This window comes from Aquarana catesbeiana, linkage group LG01 (assembly GCF_042186555.1).
Source record: "Aquarana catesbeiana isolate 2022-GZ linkage group LG01, ASM4218655v1, whole genome shotgun sequence".
NCBI lineage: Eukaryota > Metazoa > Chordata > Amphibia > Anura > Ranidae > Aquarana > Aquarana catesbeiana.
This window is the reverse complement of record NC_133324.1, coordinates 5,259,030-5,280,279: the sequence shown is the minus strand read 5'-3', so window position 1 is coordinate 5,280,279 and position 21,250 is coordinate 5,259,030. Positions and strand designations below refer to the sequence as shown.

At 53.3% G+C, this 21,250-nt stretch overlaps 1 protein-coding gene across 1 annotated transcript in view; it reads left to right on the top strand.

Moving 5' to 3' along the window:
* LOC141129704 (matrix metalloproteinase-21-like) overlaps positions 1 to 21,250 on the top strand; it is a 58,952-nt gene that overhangs the window by 13,872 nt on the left and 23,830 nt on the right. The window contains exons 2-4 of the mRNA XM_073617801.1: positions 12,873 to 12,904; positions 16,826 to 17,139; positions 18,433 to 19,150. Coding sequence (XP_073473902.1) covers positions 16,990 to 17,139; positions 18,433 to 19,150 — 868 coding nt within the window. The 5' untranslated portion in view covers positions 12,873 to 12,904; positions 16,826 to 16,989. The remainder of the gene's footprint in view (positions 1 to 12,872; positions 12,905 to 16,825; positions 17,140 to 18,432; positions 19,151 to 21,250) is intronic.

Sequence of the window (21,250 nt, the reverse complement as noted above, 5' to 3'; positions counted from 1 at the left end):
AGACACCACAGAGACAGGCGAGAGACTGCTCCGAGAGGGGGGCTACGAGACACCACAGAGACAGGTGAGAGACTGCTCCGAGAGGGGGGCTACGAGACACCACAGAGACAGGTGAGAGACTGTTCCAAGAGGGGACTACGAGACATCACAGAGACAGGTGAGAGACTGCTCCGAGAGGGGGCTACCAGACACCACAGAGACGGGAGAGACTGCTCCGAGAGGGGGGCTACGAGACACCACAGAGACAGGTGAGAGACTGCTCCGAGAGGGGGGCTATGAAACACCACAGAGACAGGTGAGAGACAGCTCCGAGAGGGGGGCTAAGAGACACCACAGAGACAGGTGAGAGACTGCTCCAAGAGGGGACTACGAGACATCACAGAGACAGGTGAGAGACTGCTCCGAGAGGGGGCTACCAGACACCACAGAGACGGGAGAGACTGCTCCGAGAGGGGGGCTACGAGACACCACAGAGACAGGTGAGAGACTGCTCCGAGAGGGGGGCTAAGAGACACCACAGAGACAGGTGAGAGACTGCTCCGAGAGGGGGCTACCAGACACCACAGAGACAGGTGAGAGACTGCTCTGAGAGGGGGGCTACGAGACACCACAGAGACAGGTGAGAGACTGCTCCGAGAGGGGGGCTACAAGACACCACAGAGACAGGTGAGAGACTGCTCCGAGAGGGGGGCTACGAGACACCACAGAGACAGGTGAGAGACTGCTCCGAGAGGGGGGCTAAGAGACACCACAGAGACAGGTGAGAGACTGCTCCGAGAGGGGGGCTACCAGACACCACAGAGACAGGTGAGAGACTGCTCCGAGAGGGGGGCTACGAGACACCACAGAGACAGGTGAGAGACTGCTCCGAGAGGGGGGCTAAGAGACACCACAGAGACAGGTGAGAGACTGCTCCGAGAGGGGGCTACCAGACACCACAGAGACAGGTGAGAGACTGCTCTGAGAGGGGGGCTACGAGACACCACAGAGACAGGTGAGAGACTGCTCCGAGAGGGGGGCTATGAGATACAACAGAGACAGGTGAGAGACTGCTCCGAGAGGGGGGCTACGAGACACCACAGAGACAGGTGAGAGACAGCTCCGAGAGGGGGGCTATGAGACACAACAGAGACAGGTGAGAGACTGCTCCGAGAGGGGGGCTACGAGACACCACAGAGACAGGTGAGAGACAGCTCCGAGAGGGGGGCTACGAGACACCACAGAGACAGGTGAGAGACAGCTCCGAGAGGGGGGCTACGAGACACCACAGAGACAGGTGAGAGACTGCTCCGAGAGGGGGGCTACAAGACACCACAGAGACAGGTGAGAGAATGCTCAGAGAGGGGGGCTACGAGACATCACAGAGACAAGTGAGAGACTGCTCCGAAAGGGGGCTACAAGACACCACAGAGACAGGTGAGAGACTGCTCCGAGAGGGGGGCTACGAGACACCACAGAGACAGGTGATAGACTGCTCCAAGAGGGGGGCTATGAGACACCACAGAGACAAGTGAGAGACTGCTCCGAGAGGGGGCTACAAGACACCACAGAGACAGGTGAGAGACTGCTCCGAGAGGGGGGCTACGAGACACCACAGAGACAGGTGAGAGACTGCTCCGAGAGGGGGCTACGAGACACCACAGAGACAGGTGAGAGACTGCTCCGAGAGGGGGGCTACGAGACACCACAGAGACAGGTGAGAGACTGCTCCGAGAGGGGGGCTACGAGACACCACAGAGACAGGTGAGAGACTGCTCCGACAGGGGGGCTACGAGACACCACAGAGATAGGTGAGAGACTGCTCCGAGAGAGGGGGCTACAAGACACCACAGAGACAGGTGAGAGACTGCTCCGAGAAGGAGCTACAAGACACCACATAGAAAGGTGAGAGACTGCTCCAAGAGGGGGGCTACGAGACACCACAGAGACAGGTGAGAGACTGCTTTGAGAGCGGGCTACTAGACACCGCAGAGACAGGTGAGAGACTGCTCCGAGAGGGGGGCTACAAGACACCACAGAGACAGGTGAGAGACTGCTCCGAGAGGGGGCTACCAGACACCACAGAGACAGGTGAGAGACTGCTCCGAGAGGGGGCTACCAGACACCACAGAGACAGGTGAGAGACTGCTCCGAGAGGGGGGCTACAAGACACCACAGAGACAAGTGAGAGACTGCTCCGAGAGGGGGGCTACGAGACACCACAGAGACAGGTGAGAGACTGCTCTGAGAGGGAAGCTACCAGACACCACAGAGACAGGTGAGAGACTGCTCCGAGAGGGGGCTACCAGACACCACAGGGACAGGTGAGAGACTGCTCCGTGAGGGGGGCCAAGAGACACCACAGAGACAGGTGAGAGAATGCTCCGAGAGGGGGGCTACGAGACACCACAGAGACAGGTGAGAGACTGCTCCGAGAGGGGGGCTGTGAGACACCACAGAGACAGGTGAGAGACTGCTCCGAGAGGGGGGCTACGAGACACCACAGAGACAGGTGAGAGACTGCTTTGAGAGGGGGGCTACCAGACACCACAGAGACAGGTGAGAGACTGCTCCGAGAGGGGGGCTACGAGACACCACAGAGACAGGTGAGCGACTGCTCTGAGAGGGGGGCTACCAGACACCACAGAGACAGGTGAGAGACTGCTCCAAGAAGGGGCTACAAGACACCACATAGACAGGTGAGAGACTGCTCCGGGAGGGGGGCCAAGAGACACCACAGCGACAGGTGAGAGACTGCTCCGAGAGGGGGCTGTGAGACACCACAGAGACAGGTGAGAGACTGCTCCGAGAGGGGGGCTACGAGACACCACAGAGACAGGTGAGAGACTGCTCTGAGAGGGGGGCTACGAGACACCACAGAGACAGGTGAGAGACTGCTCCGAGAGGGGGGCTACGAGACACCACAGAGACAGGTGAGAGACTGCTGCAAGAGGGGGGCTACGAGACACCACAGAGACAGGTGAGAGACTGCTCCGAGAGGGTGCTAGGAGACCCCACAGAGACAGGCGAGAGACTGCTCCGAGAGGGGGCTACAAGACACCACAGAGACAGGTGAGAGACTGCTCTGAGAGGGGGGCTACGAGACACCACAGAGACAGGTGAGAGACTGCTCCGAGAGGGGGGATACGAGACACCACAGAGACAGGTGAGAGACTGCTCTGAGAGGGGGGCTACGAGACACCACAGAGACAGGTGAGAGACTGCTCCGAGAGGGGGGATACGAGACACCACAGAGACAGGTGAGAGACTGCTCCGAGAGGGGGGATACGAGACACAACAGAGACAGGTGAGAGACTGCTCCGAGAGGGGGGATACGAGACACCACAGAGACAGGTGAGAGACTGCTCTAAGAGGGGGGCTACGAGACACCACAGAGACAGGTGAGAGACTGCTCCGAGAGGGGGGCTACAAGACACCACAGAGACAGGTGAGAGACTGCTCCGAGAGGGGGGATACGAGACACCACAGAGACAGGTGAGAGACTGCTCTAAGAGGGGGGCTACGAGACACCACAGAGACAGGTGAGAGACTGCTCCGAGAGGGGGGCTACAAGACACCACAGAGACAAGTGAGAGACTGCCCCGAGAGGGGGCTACGAGACACCACAGAGACAGGTGAGAGACTGCTCCGAGAGGGGGATACAAGACACCACAGAGACAGGTGAGAGACTGCTCCGAGAGGGGGCTACGAGACACCACAGAGACAGGTGAGAGACTGCTCCGAGAGGGGGGCTACGAGACACCACAGAGACAGGTGAGAGACTGCTCTGAGAGGAGGGCTACGAGACACCACAGAGACAGGTGAGAGACTGCTCCGAGAGGGGGGCTATGAGACACAACAGAGACAGGTGAGAGACTGCTCCGAGAGGGGGGCTACGAGACACCACAGAGACAGGTGAGAGACTGCTCTGAGAGGAGGGCTACGAGACACCACAGAGACAGGTGAGAGACTGCTCCGAGAGAGGGGCTACGAGACACCACAGAGACAGGTGAGAGACTGCTCTGAGAGGAGGGCTACGAGACACCACAGAGACAGGTGAGAAACTGCTCCGAGAGGGGGGCTATGAGACACAACAGAGACAGGTGAGAGACTGCTCCGAGAGGGGGGCTACGAGACACCACAGAGACAGGTGAGAGACAGCTCCGAGAGGGGGGCTATGAGACACAACAAAGACAGGTGAGAGACTGCTCCAAGAGGGGGGCTACGAGACACAGGTGAGAGACTGCTCCGAGAGGGGGGCTACGAGACACCACAGAGACAGGTGAGAGACTGCTCCGAGAGGGGGGCTACAAGACACCACAGAGACAGGTGAGAGAATGCTCAGAGAGGGGGGCTACGAGACACCACAGAGACAAGTGAGAGACTGCTCCGAAAGGGGGCTACAAGACACCACAGAGACAGGTGAGAGACTGCTCCAAGAGGGGGGCTATGAGACACCACAGAGACAAGTGAGAGACTGCTCCGAGAGGGGGCTACAAGACACCACAGAGACAGGTGAGAGACTGCTCCGAGAGGGGGCTACAAGACACCACAGAGACAGGTGAGAGACTGCTCCGAGAGGGGGGCTACGAGACACCACAGAGACAGGTGAGAGACTGCTCCGAGAGGGGGCTACGAGACACCACAGAGACAGGTGAGAGACTGCTCCGAGAGGGGGGCTACGAGACACCACAGAGACAGGTGAGAGACTGCTCCGAGAGGGGGGCTACGAGACACCACAGAGACAGGTGAGAGACTGCTCCGAGAGGGGGCTACGAGACACCACAGAGACAGGTGAGAGACTGCTCCGAGAGGGGCCAAGAGACACCACAGAGATAGGTGAGAGACTGCTCCGTGAGGGGGCTACGAGACACCACAGAGACAGGTGAGAGACTGCTCCGAGAGGGGGGCTACGAGACACCACAGAGACAGGTGAGAGACTGCTCCGAGAAGGAGCTACAAGACACCACATAGAAAGGTGAGAGACTGCTCCAAGAGGGGGGCTACCAGACACCACAGAGACAGGTGAGAGACTGCTCCGAGAGGGGGGCTACAAGACACCACAGAGACAGGTGAGAGACTGCTCCGAGAGGGGGGCTACAAGACACCATAGAGACAGGTGAGAGACTGCTCCGAGAGGGGGGCTACAAGACACCACAGAGACAGGTGAGAGACTGCTCCGAGAGGGGGGCTACGAGACACCACAGAGACAGGTGAGAGACTGCTCCGAGAGGGAAGCTACCAGACACCAGAGAGACAGGTGAGAGACTGCTCCAAGAAGGGGCTACAAGACACTACAGGGACAGGTGAGAGACTGCTCCGTGAGGGGGGCCAAGAGACACCACAGAGACAGGTGAGAGAATGCTCCGAGAGGGGGGCTACGAGACACCACAGAGACAGGTGAAAGACTGCTCCGAGAGGGGGGCTACGAGACACCACAGAGACAGGTGAGAGACTGCTCCGAGAGGGGGGCTACGAGACACCACAGGGACAGGTGAGAGACTGCTCCGAGAGGGGGGCTACGAGACACCACAGAGACAGGTGAGAGACTGCTCCGAGAGGGGGGCTACGAGACACCACAGAGACAGGTGAGAGAATGCTCAGAGAGGGGGCTACGAGACACCACAGAGACAGGTGAGAGACTGCTTTGAGAGGGGGGCTACCAGACACCACAGAGACAGGTGAGAGACTGCTCCGAGAGGGGGGCTACGAGACACCACAGAGACAGGTGAGAGACTGCTCTGAGAGGGGGGCTACCAGACACCACAGAGACAGGTGAGAGACTGCTCCAAGAAGGGGCTACAAGACACCACATAGACAGGTGAGAGACTGCTCCGGGAGGGGGGCCAAGAGACACCACAGCGACAGGTGAGAGACTGCTCCGAGAGGGGGCTGTGAGACACCACAGAGACAGGTGAGAGACTGCTCCGAGAGGGGGCTACGAGACACCACAGAGACAGGTGAGAGACTGCTCCGAGAGGGGGGCTACGAGACACCACAGAGACAGGTGAGAGACTGCTCTGAGAGGGGGGCTACGAGACACCACAGAGACAGGTGAGAGACTGCTCCGAGAGGGGGGCTACGAGACACCACAGAGACAGGTGAGAGACTGCTGCAAGAGGGGGGCTACGAGACACCACAGAGACAGGTGAGAGACTGCTCCGAGAGGGTGCTAGGAGACACCACAGAGACAGGCGAGAGACTGCTCCGAGAGGGGGGATACGAGACACCGCAGAGACAGGTGAGAGACTGCTCCGAGAGGGGGGATACGAGACACCACAGAGACAGGTGAGAGACTGCTCTAAGAGGGGGGCTACGAGACACCACAGAGACAGGTGAGAGACTGCTCCGAGAGGGGGGATACGAGACACCGCAGAGACAGGTGAGAGACTGCTCCGAGAGGGGGGATACGAGACACCACAGAGACAGGTGAGAGACTGCTCTAAGAGGGGGGCTACGAGACACCACAGAGACAGGTGAGAGACTGCTCCGAGAGGGGGGCTACAAGACACCACCGAGACAGGTGAGAGACTGCTCCGAGAGGGGGGCTACAAGACACCACAGAGACAGGTGAGAGACTGCTCCGAGAGGGGGCTACTAGACACCACAGAGACAGGGGGGAGACTGCTCCGTGAGGGGGCTACTAGACACCACAGAGACAGGTGAGAGACTGCTCCGTGAGGGGGCTACCAGACACCACAGAGACAGGTGAGAGACTGTTCCGAGAAGGAGCTACAAGACACCACATAGAAAGGTGAGAGACTGCTCCAAGAGGGGGGCTACGAGACACCACAGAGACAGGTGAGAGACTGCTTTGAGAGCGGGCTACTAGACACCGCAGAGACAGGTGAGAGACTGCTCCGAGAGGGGGGCTACAAGACACCACAGAGACAGGTGAGAGACTGCTCTGAGAGGGGGGCTACTAGACACCGCAGAGACAGGTGAAAGACTGCTCCGAGAGGGGGCTACCAGACACCACAGAGACAGGTGAGAGACTGCTCCGAGAGGGGGCTACCAGACACCACAGAGACAGGTGAGAGACTGCTCCGAGAGGGGGGCTACGAGACACCACAGAGACAGGTGAGAGACTGCTCCAAGAAGGGGCTACAAGACACCACAGAGACAGGTGAGAGACTGCTCCGTGAGGGGGGCCAAGAGACACCACAGAGACAGGTGAGAGAATGCTCCGAGAGGGGGGCTACGAGACACCACAGAGACAGGTGAAAGACTGCTCCGAGAGGGGGGCTACTAGACACCACAGAGACAGGTGAGAGACTGCTCCGAGAGGGGGGCTACGAGACACCACAGGGACAGGTGAGAGACTGCTCCGAGAGGGGGGCTACGAGACACCACAGAGACAGGTGAGAGACTGCTCCGAGAGGGGGGCTACGAGACACCACAGAGACAGGTGAGAGACTGCTTTGAGAGGGGGGCTACCAGACACCACAGAGACAGGTGAGAGACTGCTCCGAGAGGGGGGCTACGAGACACCACAGAGACAGGTGAGAGACTGCTCCGAGAGGGGGGCTACCAGACACCACAGAGACAGGTGAGAGACTGCTCCAAGAAGGGGCTACAAGACACCACATAGACAGGTGAGAGACTGCTCCGAGAGGGGGCTACGAGACACCACAGAGACAGGTGAGACAATGCTCCGAGAGGGGGGCTACGAGACACCACAGAGACAGGTGAAAGACTGCTCCGAGAGGGGGGCTACGAGACACCACAGAGACAGGTGAGAGACTGCTCCGAGAGGGGGCTGTGAGACACCACAGAGACAGGTGAGAGACTGCTCCGAGAGGGGGCTACGAGACACCACAGAGACAGGTGAGAGACTGCTCCGAGAGGGGGGCTACGAGACACCACAGAGACAGGTGAGAGACTACTCCGAGAGGGGGCTACGAGACACCACAGAGACAGGTGAAAGACTGCTCCGAGAGGGGGGCTACGAGACACCACAGAGACAGGTGAGAGACTGCTGCAAGAGGGGGGCTACGAGACACCACAGAGACAGGTGAGAGACTGCTCCGAGAGGGTGCTAGGAGACACCACAGAGACAGGTGAGAGACTGCTCCGAGAGGGGGCTACGAGACACCACAGAGACAGGTGAGAGACTGCTCCGAGAGGGGGCTACGAGACACCACAGAGACAGGTGAGAGACTGCTCCGAGAGGGGGCTACGAGACACCACAGAGACAGGTGAGAGACTGCTCCGAGAGGGGGGATATGGGAAACCACAGAGACAGGTGAGAGACTGCTCCGAGAGGGGGGCTACGAGACCCCACAGAGACAGGTGAGAGACTGCTCCGAGAGGGGGGCTACGAGACACCACAGAGACAGGTGAGAGACTGCTCCGAGAGGGGGGTTACGAGACACCACAAAGACAGATGAGAGACTGCTCCGAGAGGGGGGCTACAAGACACCACAGAGACAGGTGAGAGACTGCTCTGAGAGGGGGCTACAAGACACCACAGAGACAGGTGAGAGACTGCTCCGAGAGGGGGGCTACGAGACACCACAGAGACAGGTGAGAGACTGCTCCGAGAGGGGGGCTACGAGACACCACAGAGACAGGTGAGAGACTGTTCCAAGAAGGGGCTACAAGACACCACATAGACAGGTGAGAGTCTGCTCCGAGAGGGGGGCTAACAGACACCACATAGACAGGTGAGAGACTGCTCCGAGAGGGGGGCTAACAGACACCACATAGACAGGTGAGAGTCTGCTCCGAGAGGGGGGCTACGAGACACCACAGAGACAGGTGAGAGACTGCTCCGAGAGGGGGGCTACGAGACACCACAGAGACAGGTGAGAGACTGCTCTGAGAGGGGGGCTACGAGACACCACAGAGACAGGTGAGAGTCTGCTCCGAGAGGGGGGCTATGAGACACCACAGAGACAGGTGAGAGACAGCTCCGAGAGGGGGGCTAAGAGACACCACAGAGACAGGTGAGAGACTGCTCCGAGAGGGGGCTACGAGACACCACAGAGACAGGTGAGAGACTGCTCCGAGAGGGGGGCTACGAGACACCACAGAGACAGGTGAGAGACTGCTCCGAGAGGGGGGCTACGAGACACCACAGAGACAGGTGAGAGACTGCTCCGAGAGGGGGGCTACGAGACACCACAGAGACAGGTGAGAGACTGCTGCAAGAGGGGGGCTACGAGACACCACAGAGACAGGTGAGAGACTGCTCCGAGAGGGTGCTAGGAGACACCACAGAGACAGGCGAGAGACTGCTCCGAGAGGGGGCTACGAGACACCACAGAGACAGGTGAGAGACTGCTCCGAGAGGGGGGATATGGGAAACCACAGAGACAGGTGAGAGACTGCTCCGAGAGGGGGGCTACGAGACCCCACAGAGACAGGTGAGAGACTGCTCCGAGAGGGGGGCTACGAGACACCACAAAGACAGGTGAGAGATTGCTCTGAGAGGGGGCTACAAGACACCACAGAAACAGGTGAGAGACTGCTCCGAGAGGGGGGTTACGAGACACCACAAAGACAGATGAGAGACTGCTCCGAGAGGGGGGCTACAAGACACCACAGAGACAGGTGAGAGACTGCTCCGAGAGGGGGGCTACAAGACACCACAGAGACAGGTGAGAGACTGCTCTGAGAGGGGGCTACAAGACACCACAGAGACAGGTGAAAGACTGCTCTGAGAGGGGGGCTACGAGACACCACAGAGACAGGTGAGAGACTGCTCCGAGAGGGGGGCTACGAGACACCACAGAGACAGGTGAGAGACTGCTCCGAGAGGGGGCTACGGGACACCACAGAGACAGGTGATAGACTGCTCCGAGAGGGGGGCTACGAGACACCACAGAGACAGGCGAGAGACTGCTCCGAGAGGGGGGCTACGAGACACCACAGAGACAGGTGAGAGACTGCTCCGAGAGGGGGGCTACGAGACACCACAGAGACAGGTGAGAGACTGTTCCAAGAGGGGACTACGAGACATCACAGAGACAGGTGAGAGACTGCTCCGAGAGGGGGCTACCAGACACCACAGAGACGGGAGAGACTGCTCCGAGAGGGGGGCTACGAGACACCACAGAGACAGGTGAGAGACTGCTCCGAGAGGGGGGCTATGAAACACCACAGAGACAGGTGAGAGACAGCTCCGAGAGGGGGGCTAAGAGACACCACAGAGACAGGTGAGAGACTGCTCCAAGAGGGGACTACGAGACATCACAGAGACAGGTGAGAGACTGCTCCGAGAGGGGGCTACCAGACACCACAGAGACGGGAGAGACTGCTCCGAGAGGGGGGCTACGAGACACCACAGAGACAGGTGAGAGACTGCTCCGAGAGGGGGGCTAAGAGACACCACAGAGACAGGTGAGAGACTGCTCCGAGAGGGGGCTACCAGACACCACAGAGACAGGTGAGAGACTGCTCTGAGAGGGGGGCTACGAGACACCACAGAGACAGGTGAGAGACTGCTCCGAGAGGGGGGCTACAAGACACCACAGAGACAGGTGAGAGACTGCTCCGAGAGGGGGGCTACGAGACACCACAGAGACAGGTGAGAGACTGCTCCGAGAGGGGGGCTAAGAGACACCACAGAGACAGGTGAGAGACTGCTCCGAGAGGGGGGCTACCAGACACCACAGAGACAGGTGAGAGACTGCTCCGAGAGGGGGGCTACGAGACACCACAGAGACAGGTGAGAGACTGCTCCGAGAGGGGGGCTAAGAGACACCACAGAGACAGGTGAGAGACTGCTCCGAGAGGGGGCTACCAGACACCACAGAGACAGGTGAGAGACTGCTCTGAGAGGGGGGCTACGAGACACCACAGAGACAGGTGAGAGACTGCTCCGAGAGGGGGGCTACGAGACACCACAGAGACAGGTGAGAGACTGCTCCGAGAGGGGGGCTAAGAGACACCACAGAGACAGGTGAGAGACTGCTCCGAGAGGGGGGCTACCAGACACCACAGAGACAGGTGAGAGACTGCTCCGAGAGGGGGGCTACCAGACACCACAGAGACAGGTCAGAGACTGCTCCAAGAGGGGGATACAAGACACCGTAGAGACAGGTGAGAGACTGCTCCAAGAGGGGGATACAAGACACCGTAGAGACAGGTGAGAGACTGCTCCAAGAGGGGGATACCAGACACCGTAGAGACACCGTACCAGACCCTCTCAGAGCAGTCTCTCACCTGTCTCTACGGTGTCTGGTATCCCCCTCTTGGAGCAGTCTCTCACCTGTCTCTGTGGTGTCTTGTATCCCCCTCACAGAGACAGGTGAGAGACTGCTCCGAGAGGGTGGCTAGGAGACACCACAGAGACAGGTGAGAGTCTGCTCCGAGAGGGGGACACCACAGAGACAGGTGAGAGACTGCTCCGAGAGGGGGCTACAAGACACCACAGAGACAGGTGAGAGACTGCTCCGAGAGGGGGGCTACGAGACACCACAGAAACAGGTGAGAGACTGCTCCGAGAGGGGGGCTACGAGACACCACAGAGACAAGTGAGAGACTGCTCCGAGAGGGGGCTACAAGACACCACAGAGACAGGTGAGAGACTGCTCCGAGAGGGGGGCTACGAGACACCACAGAGACAGGTGAGAGACTGCTCTGAGAGGGGGGCTACGAGACACCACAGAGACAGGTGAGAGACTGCTCCGAGAGGGGGGCTACTAGACACCGCAGAGACAGGTGAGAGACTGCTCCGAGAAGGGTGCTAGGAGACCCCACAGAGACAGGTGAGAGACTGCTCCGAGAGGGGGCTACCAGACACCACAGAGACAGGTGAGAGACTGCTCCGAGAGGGGGCTACCAGACACCACAGAGACAGGTGAGAGACTGTTCCGAGAGGGGGGCTACGAAACACCACAGAGACAAGTGAGAGCCTGCTCCGAGTGGGGGGCTACGAGACACCACAGAGACAGGTGAGAGACTGCTCCGAGAGGGGGGCTAAGAGACACCACAGAGACGGGTGAGAAACTGGCCTGAGAGGGGGGCTACGAGACACCACAGAGACAGGTGAGAGACAGCTCCGAGAGGGGGGCTACGAGACACCACAGAGACAGGTGAGAGACTGCTCCGACAGGGGGGCTACCAGACACCATAGAGACAGGTGAGACACTGCTCCAAGAGGGGGATACAAGACACCACAGAGACAGGCTAGAGACTGCTCCAAGAGGGGGATACAAGACACCGTAGAGACAGGTGAGAGACTGCTCCGAGAGGGGGGCTATGAGACACCACAGAGACAGGCGAGAGACTGCTCCGAGAGGGGCTACGAGACACCACACAGACAGGTGAGAGACTGCTCCGAGAGGGGGGAACCCAGACACCACAGAGACAGGTGAGAGACTGCTCTGAGAGGGGGGCTACGAGACTCCACAGAGACAGGTGAGAGACTGCTCCGAGAGGGGGCTACGAGACACCACAGAGACTATTGAGAGACTGCTCCAAGAGGGGGGCTATGAGACACCACAGAGACAGGTGAGAGACTGCTCCGAGAGGGGGGCTACGAGACACCACAGAGACAGGTGAGAGACTGCTCCGAGAGGGGGGCTACGAGACACCACAGAGACAGGTGAGAGTCTGCTCCGAGAGGGGGGCTACGAGACACCACAGAGACAGGTGAGAGACTGCTCTGAGAGGAGGGCTACAAGACACCACAGAGAAAGGTGAGAGACTGCTCCGAGAGAGGGGCTACGAGACACCACAGAGACAGGCGAGAGACTGCTCCGAGAGGGGGGGCTACGAGACACCACAGAGACAGGTGAGAGACTGCTCCGAGAGGGGGGCTACGAGACACCACAGAGACAGTTGAGAGACTGCTCCAAGATTGGGGGTATGAGACACCACAGAGACTATTGAGAGAGTTGGGTAATGTTTTTCCTCTAAATGTATGTCATGTTTTCCTCTCTTAGATCTGCTACGAAGAGAAATTGAAGAAGAGACGGTGAGAATCTACGCAATAGAAATGTCTGTCTATCTATCTGAGATTTTATATCTAATCATTGTATCACATTGTACAGGCCATGACCTCCATTTGATATGTGGCCAATTACCATTGTACATGCAATTATTTAGATGGGATCTCTGGCTAGTAACTATTGTACTGGTCATGACCTCCATGTGATCTGTTGCCAATCACCATTGCACAGGCCATGACCTCCATGTGAACCATGGCCAATAATTATTGTAGAAGCCATGACCTCCTTGTGCTGCATGTCCAAAAATCATTGTATTGATCATGACCTCCATGTGATCCATGCCCAAAAGTCATTGAACTGGCCATGACCTCAATGTGATTGATGTCCATTAATCATTGAACTGGCCATGACCTCCATGTGATCCATGGCCAAAAATCTTTGAACTGATTATGACCTCCATGTGATCCATGCCCAAAAATCATTGAACTGGCGATGACCTTCACGTGATCCATGCCTATTAATCATTGAACTGGCCATGACCTCCATGTGATCCATGGCCAATAATCATTGTACAAGCCATGACCTCCATGTGCTCCTTGCCTAAAAATCATTGTAAAAGCCATGACCTCCATGTAATCCATGTCCAATAATCATTGAACTGGCCATTACCTCCATGTAATCCATGTCCAATAATCATTGAACTGGCCATTACCTCCATGTAATCCATGTCCAATAATCATTGAACTGGCCATTACCTCCATGTAATCCATGTCCAATAATCATTGAACTGGCCATGACCTCCATGTGATCCATGTCCAATAATCATTGAACTGTCCATGTCCTCCATCTAATCCATAGCCAATCCACATTGTGCAAGCCATGACCTCCATGTGCTCCATTGCCAAAAATCATTGAACTGGCCATGATGACCTCCATGTGATCCAAGGCCAATAAACATTAAACTGTACATGACCTCCATGTGCTCGATGGCCAAAAATCATTGAACTGGCACCATGATGACCTCCACGTGATCCAAGGCCAATAATCATTATCTGGCCATGACCTCCATGTGCTCGATGGCCAAAAAATATTGGAACTGACCATGACCTCCATGTGCTTGATTGCCAAAAATAATGGAACTGGCCATGACCTTTATGTGATCCATGGCCAATAATCATTGAACTGGCCATGAACTCCATGTGATCCATGGCCAATAATCATTGTACAACCCATGACCTCCATGTGCTGCATGTCCAAAAATCATTGTATTGGTCATGACCTCCATGTGTTCCTCGGCCAAAAATCTTTGAACTGACCATGACCTCCATGTGATCCATGTCTATTAATCATTGAACTGGCCATGACCTCCATGTGATCCATGGCCAAAAATCTTTGAACTGGCCATGACCTCCACGTGATCCATGTCCAATAATCATTGTACAAGCCATGACCTCCATGTGCTGCATTTTCCAAAAATCATTGTATTGGTCATAACCTCCATGTGCTCTATGGTCAAAAATCTTTGAACTGACCATGACCTACATGTGATCCATGCCAAAAAATCATTGAACTGGCCATGACCTCCATGTGATCCATGTCCATTAATCATTGAACTGGCCATGACCTCCATGTGATCCATGGCCAAAAATCTTTGAACTGACCATGACCTCCATGTGATCCATGCCCAAAAATCATTGAACTGGCCATGACCTCCACGTGATCCATGTCCATTAATAATTGAACTGGCCATGACCTCCATGTGATCCATGGCCAATAATCATTGTACAAGCCATGACCTCCATGTGCTCCTTGCCTAAAAATCTTTGAACTGACCATGACCTCCATGTGATCCAGTCCCAAAAATCATTGAATTGGCCATGACCTCCACGTGATCCATGTCCATTAATCATTGAACTGGCCATGACCTCCATGTGATCCATGGCCAATAATCATTGTACAAGCCATGACCTGTTATGGAAATTTGGTTGTACGCAGAGCACACAGCCAAATCTCCTGTTTCTCATAATAATAACAATTTCATCTAATGATATAAATGCATCTCACCTTTTGATCGTATCCATCGTCTGGTGTGTGCCCCATGCACCCAACTAGACAAAACACATGCTTCTTACATTCTCATCTCAGCAAGACTGCCTGCCACAGCCCTCAGTCTGCCTCCTTTATTCAAAGACAACAAAAGCAATCACAAACAGGAAGCCCTGGCCCCAACAGCCAATCGCTTCCTTCACAGGATATGACCTCAGCCTCACAGGATATGACCTCACAGGATGTGAATGACCATATAAGGATTTAACAACAGAACACAAAACAACCACCAATAACTACAGGACATGATGCATTATACAATATACAATAACTAAATGACGATGACTAAAGTTCCTCCTGCATGGGATATTATCTGCAGGTGTATGTCATGGCACCCCAAACATGTTGATCAGGCATACCAGGGGTGACAAGAGCAAACCACCGCTAAACCGATAATGTCTTTGCAGAGCGAACGCATCCCCACCAGACGATCGTTCTGTGCATTGCACAGGGGCCCTTTGCTGGTGGACATGTCCTCTCTCCGCAAACACCTCTCTCCAAACACCAGGAAGTTTTCCACTACCTAACAGGTCTCAACCAGCGTCAGTCTGCCCTAGTCAGCTCTTTAGAGCGGGCTGCGATTGAACAGACACTGGGAGACTCTTATGACAATACATTAATATAACATTTTCCACAACAGACCTCCATGTGCTCCTTGCCTAAAAATCATTAAACTGGCTATGACCTCCATGTTATCCATGTCCAATAATCATTGGACTGGCCATTACCTCCATGTAATCCATGTCCAATAATCATTGAACTGGCCATGACCTCCATGTGATCCATGTCCAATAATCATTGAACTGGCCATGACCTCCATCTAATCCATAGCCAAGCCACATTTTGCAAGCCATGACCTCCATGTGCTCCATTGCCAAAAATCATTGAACTGGCCATGATGACCTCCATGTGATCCAAGGCCAATAAACATTAAACTGGCCATGACTTTCATGTGCTCGATGGCCAAAAATCATTGAACTGGCCATGATGACCTCCATGTGATCCAAGGCCAATAATCATTAAACTGGCCATGACCTCCATGTGCTCGATGGCCAAAAAATATTGGAACTGGCCATGACCTCCATGTGCTCGATGGCCAAAAATAATGGATCTGGCCATGACCTCCATGTGATCCATGGCAAATAATCATTGAACTGGCCATGAACTCCATGTGATCCATGACCAATAATCATTGAACAGACCTTGACCTCCATGTGATCCATGGCCAAATATCATCGAACTGGCCATGACCTCCATGTGATCCATGGGCAATAATCATTAAACTGGCTATGACCTCCATGTGAACCATGGCCAAACCACATTGTGCAAGCCATGACCTCCATATGCTCCATTGCCAATAATCATTTATCTGGCCATGACCTCCATGTGATCCATGGCCAATCCACATTGTACAAGCCATAACCTTGATGGTCTCCATGCCCAATCCACATTGTACAAGCCATGACCTCTATGTGCTCCATGGCCAAAAATCATTGAAATGGCCATGACCTTCATGTGTTCCATGGCCAATCCACATTGTACAAGCCATGACCTCCATGTGCTCCATGCACAGTCACCACTCTACAAGCCATGACCTCCCCCATTGTACAGGTGTGGTATATTTATTCCATACACAGCGCTATCACTGAGCCATCTAGGAAACATATTCTTTCATCTTTGTTGAATTTGCAATGATGTGAATACAGGAAATAGGCATCTATTTAATACTATTTGTAATTGTTGAATTAATCCTTCTTCATCCACCTATTGTGGCCCCTCGCAGGTTTATTAGTAATTTGAGGTCCACATCCAGTATGTATGATGCTTTCCCTGTCTTCCAGAGCCTGAAAACGAAGCCCGCCCAGGGGCAGAACAAAAGAACAATTCAGAAGAAAAAGCTGTAATTTACCAACATAGAACTTTTCTGACGAAGCCCCGCCAGAAAACAGGCTGAAAACTCCACCCACAAAGAACTGGAGCCCCGCCTCTGGGGAGTAGAATTGCCATGGCAGCCCCAAGGACTTTCCTGATCATCCTTGTCACAGAGCTAACACTCATCTCCTCAGAAAGGCTTTTTCACACCCGGGATCGCTCCGATATCCAGACAAGGCTGAGGGACAAAGCCGAATCCATCCTTACAAGAGAATATGCTCAGGTATCCGTCTATCCGTAACTCTATATGTAGGTGTGAGAGCCCGCTGGAATTCTATCCAGTTATCCAGTTTTATTCATTAAAAGAAAACCCCACTGGTAAACACCTTCCCCCACCGGGGGACACAAAGCGTCAAATTTAAAACAAATGCCACCAGTCACCAGGAATTTCCTCTGTCCACCATAGTATACCCATAGTGGTCTCTAGTAGGTGGTGGGAAATGTAGAACGATTCATCTATGATCTGTGTAATACATTTTATTAACCCATCTTATACCCAACAAGGCATAGCAAAGTACGCTGTCCTGCGGACCATCTTTCGTGTGGGAGACCCCTTCTGCTGCAGCAAACACTTCCTGGACTATAAGCTGTCCTGCAGGCCCTCCATCTTGTGAGGGATCTCTATTGCTTCAGCAAACCTGTCCTGGACTATAAGCTGTCCTGCAGGACCTCCATTTAGGGAGGGATCTCTATTGCTTCAGCAAACCTGCCCTGGACTATAAGCTGTCCTGCAGGCCCTCCATCTAGGGAGGGATTTCTTCTGCAGCAGCAAACGCTCCCTGGACCAGCCTTTCTCAACCTATTCAACACAGAGGAACCCTTGATATAGTTCTCTGGTCTCAGGGAACCCCTGCTAAAAATGAGAAATCTACAACTCATGATACATTAGTGTGATGGTCAGTGGGAAGAATGGTCCTTACACTTGTGGTCATTGGGAAGAATTACCTCCTTACAGATAGTTAAAAAGATCAATGGTGTCAGTGGAAACTTATCTGAGAGGCAGAAATTGCCCAATGCTGAAGGAACCCCTAGCAACCTCTAGAGGAACCCTGGTTGAGAATCACTTCCTTACACTATAAGCTGTCCTGCAGGCCCTCCATTTAGGGAGGGATCTCTTCTGCAGCAGCAAATGCACCCTGGACTATAAGCTGTAGAAAATTAAAATAAAAGTTAAAAAAAGAAATAACATTTTTAAAAAATTGAATATTTTTTTTAACATACTGTAGCCAGTTTTTCATTAATATAGCAAAAAAAAAAAAAACTCAGTGGTGATCAAATATCACCAAAAGAAAACTCTATTCGTGTGAAAAAAAATTGTATATATTTCATTTGGGTACAGCGTGGCATGACCGGACAATTACCAGTTAAAATAGCGTAGTGCTGAATGGCAAAAAATGGCCTGGCCATGAAGGGGGTAAACCTGGAGCTGAGATGGTTGAATACAGAAGCTCCGTGCTGTATATGATGTGCCCTAGTCCTCTCAGTTACCAGTCTCTCTTCTAATCTTTCTCTATAGAACTATCTCTGGAAGTATGGCTGGATTGAACCGGTCCGCTGGGACTCTTTGCCATTCCGTGGAGTTCCAGCCACCTCAGAGGAGAATGTTGCTCCTTCAGATATTTCCACCCTTCTGAGTGAAGGACAGTCATCACCATCTGCCCAGCCAGAGACTCCTCAAGGTCCGGAACCAACACTAAACCCAAGATTTATTGGAGCATTAAAAAGATTCCAGGAGGCCAAGGGGCTGAGGGTGACGGGGGAGTTGGATGACGCCACTCGAGAGGCCATGAATGCTCCCCGCTGTGGGGTTCCTGACCGCAAGGTCACAGAAGTAGAAAAATTAGATAGTGTCAAAAGACTCAACCATGACATGTCTAAGGATGAGGCTGAATACCCACATCTAAGCACCACAGCTTCCACCATCTCTACAAACCAACTTAAGATACAAGCTCCTCCACAGGAAGAAAACAACTTGGACCTTCGACTGTCACAGCATGTCAGGAAAAAGCGGAGTCACCTCTTGAAAGCTGGGAAAAAAAAAGGGGCCTTTTCCAAGCCAACAATTAAGTGGAGGCTTCTGGGTGAAGGCTACAGTATGTGGCTAGCTATTGACGATCAACGTTCCATATTAATGCGTGCATTCCGAATCTGGAGCGAGGTGGTTCCCCTAAACTTCGAAGAAGACCTGACCTCTCCAGCCCATATTATCGACATCAAGTTGGGTTTTGGGACCCGTAAGTATTTTTCAGTTATCTCCTATTACTTATACAGGGGAGGACGGCTGAGCGTACTATAGATCAGCTGCCATTAAAGGGGCAGTTTTTAAAGGTTGAGATTACTATATTGCCATATTTATCATAAAAGGTGCCAATTCTGACACGTATGAGTATTTATGTCTCTTCTGCAGTTTGGTATCATAACTTTCAATGTTCAATGTTAATGGGGGGGGTGTAACGAAATGGCCCTATTGATTTTCATCGATAGGTCATTGTATACTCGTCAAAGGTGACCATACTTTGGACATTTTATAAATAATGAATGATCCACCTTTTCTGTTTTGGAGACATAGTTGCCATACTGTCCTGGTGACAAGCCAATGATAAAATCATAATGTCCTGGCGACAAGCCAATTATACAGTTACAGTGTCCTGGGGACAAGTTATGGATAAAGTCAGAGGGGTTGATTTACTAAAACTGGAGAGTGCAAAATCTGGTGCAGCTCTGCATGGAAACCAATCAGCTTCCAGGTTTTATTGTCAAAGCTTCATTGAACTAGCTAAAGTTAGAAGCTGATTGGCTGCCATGCACAGCTGCACCAGATTTTGCACTCCCCTGTTTTAGTAAATTAACCCCATAGTATCCTGGGGTCAGTGATGAAGTCATAGTGTCCTGGGGATAAGTTATGGATGAAGTCATAGTGTTCTGGGGACAAGCATTAAAAAAAGTAATAGTGTACTGGGGGCAAATTTTGGATGAAGTCATAGTGTCCTGGGGACATATCCAGGATGAAGTCATAGAACAAGCCTTGAAAAAAGTCATATTGTCCTGGGGAAAAGTCAGGATTAAGTATTAGTGTCCTGGGGACAAGTCATAGATGAAGTCATAGTGTGCTGGGGACAAGTCATAGTGTTCTGGGGACAAGTCATGATTAAATATTAGTGTCCTGGGGATAAGTCATAGATGAAGTCATAGTGTGCTGGGGACAAGTCATGATTAAGTATTAGTGTCCTGGGGATAAGTCATAGATGAATTCATAGTGTGCTGGGGACAAGTAATAGATGAAGTCATAGTACCCTGGGGACAAGTCATAGATGAAGTCATAGTGTGCTGGGGACAAGTCATAGATGAAGTCATAGTGTGCTGGGGACAAGTCATAGATGAAGTCATAGTGTGCTGGGGACAAGTCATAGATGAAGTCATACTGTTCTGGGGACAAGTCATAGATGAAGTCTTGTAGGGCGTACACACGGTCGGACTTTGTTCGGACATTCCGACAACAAAATCCTAGGATTTTTTCCGACGGATGTTGGCTCAAACTTATCTTGCATACACACGGTCAAACAAAGTTGTCGGAAAATCCGATCGTTCTGAACGCGGTGACGTAAAACACGTACATCAGGACTATAAACGGGGCAGTGACCAATAGCTTTCATCTCTTTATTTATTCGGAGCATGCGTGGCACTTTGTCCGTCGGATTTGTGTACACACGATCGGAATTTCCGACAACGGATTTTGTTGTCGGAAAATTTTATAGCCTGCTCTCAAACTTTGTGTGTCGGAAAATCCGATGGAAAATGTGTGATGGAGCCCACACACGGTTGGAATTTCCGACAACAAGGTCCTATCACACATTTTCCATCAGAAAATCCGACCGTGTGTACGGGGCAATAGTGTGCTGGTGACAAGTCATAGATTAAGTCATAGTGTTCTGGGCACAAGTCATGATTAAGTATTAGTGTCCTGGGGACAAGTCATAGATGAATTCATAGTGTGCTGGGGACAAGTCATAGATGAAGTCATAGTGTGCTGGGGACAAGTCATAGATGAAGTCATAGTGTTCTGGGGACAAGTCATAGATGAAGTCATAGTGTGTTGGGACAAGTCATGGGTGAAGTCATAGTGTTCTGGGGACAAGTCATGATTAAGTATTAGAGTCCTGGGGACAAGTCATAGATGAATTCATACTGTGCTGGGGACAAGTCATAGATGAAGTCATAGTGTTCTGGGGACAAGTCATGGATGAAGTCACAGTCCGCTGGGGACAAGTCATGATTAGGTATTAGGGTCCTGGGGACAAGTTATAGATGAAGTCATAGTGTGCTGGGGACAAGTC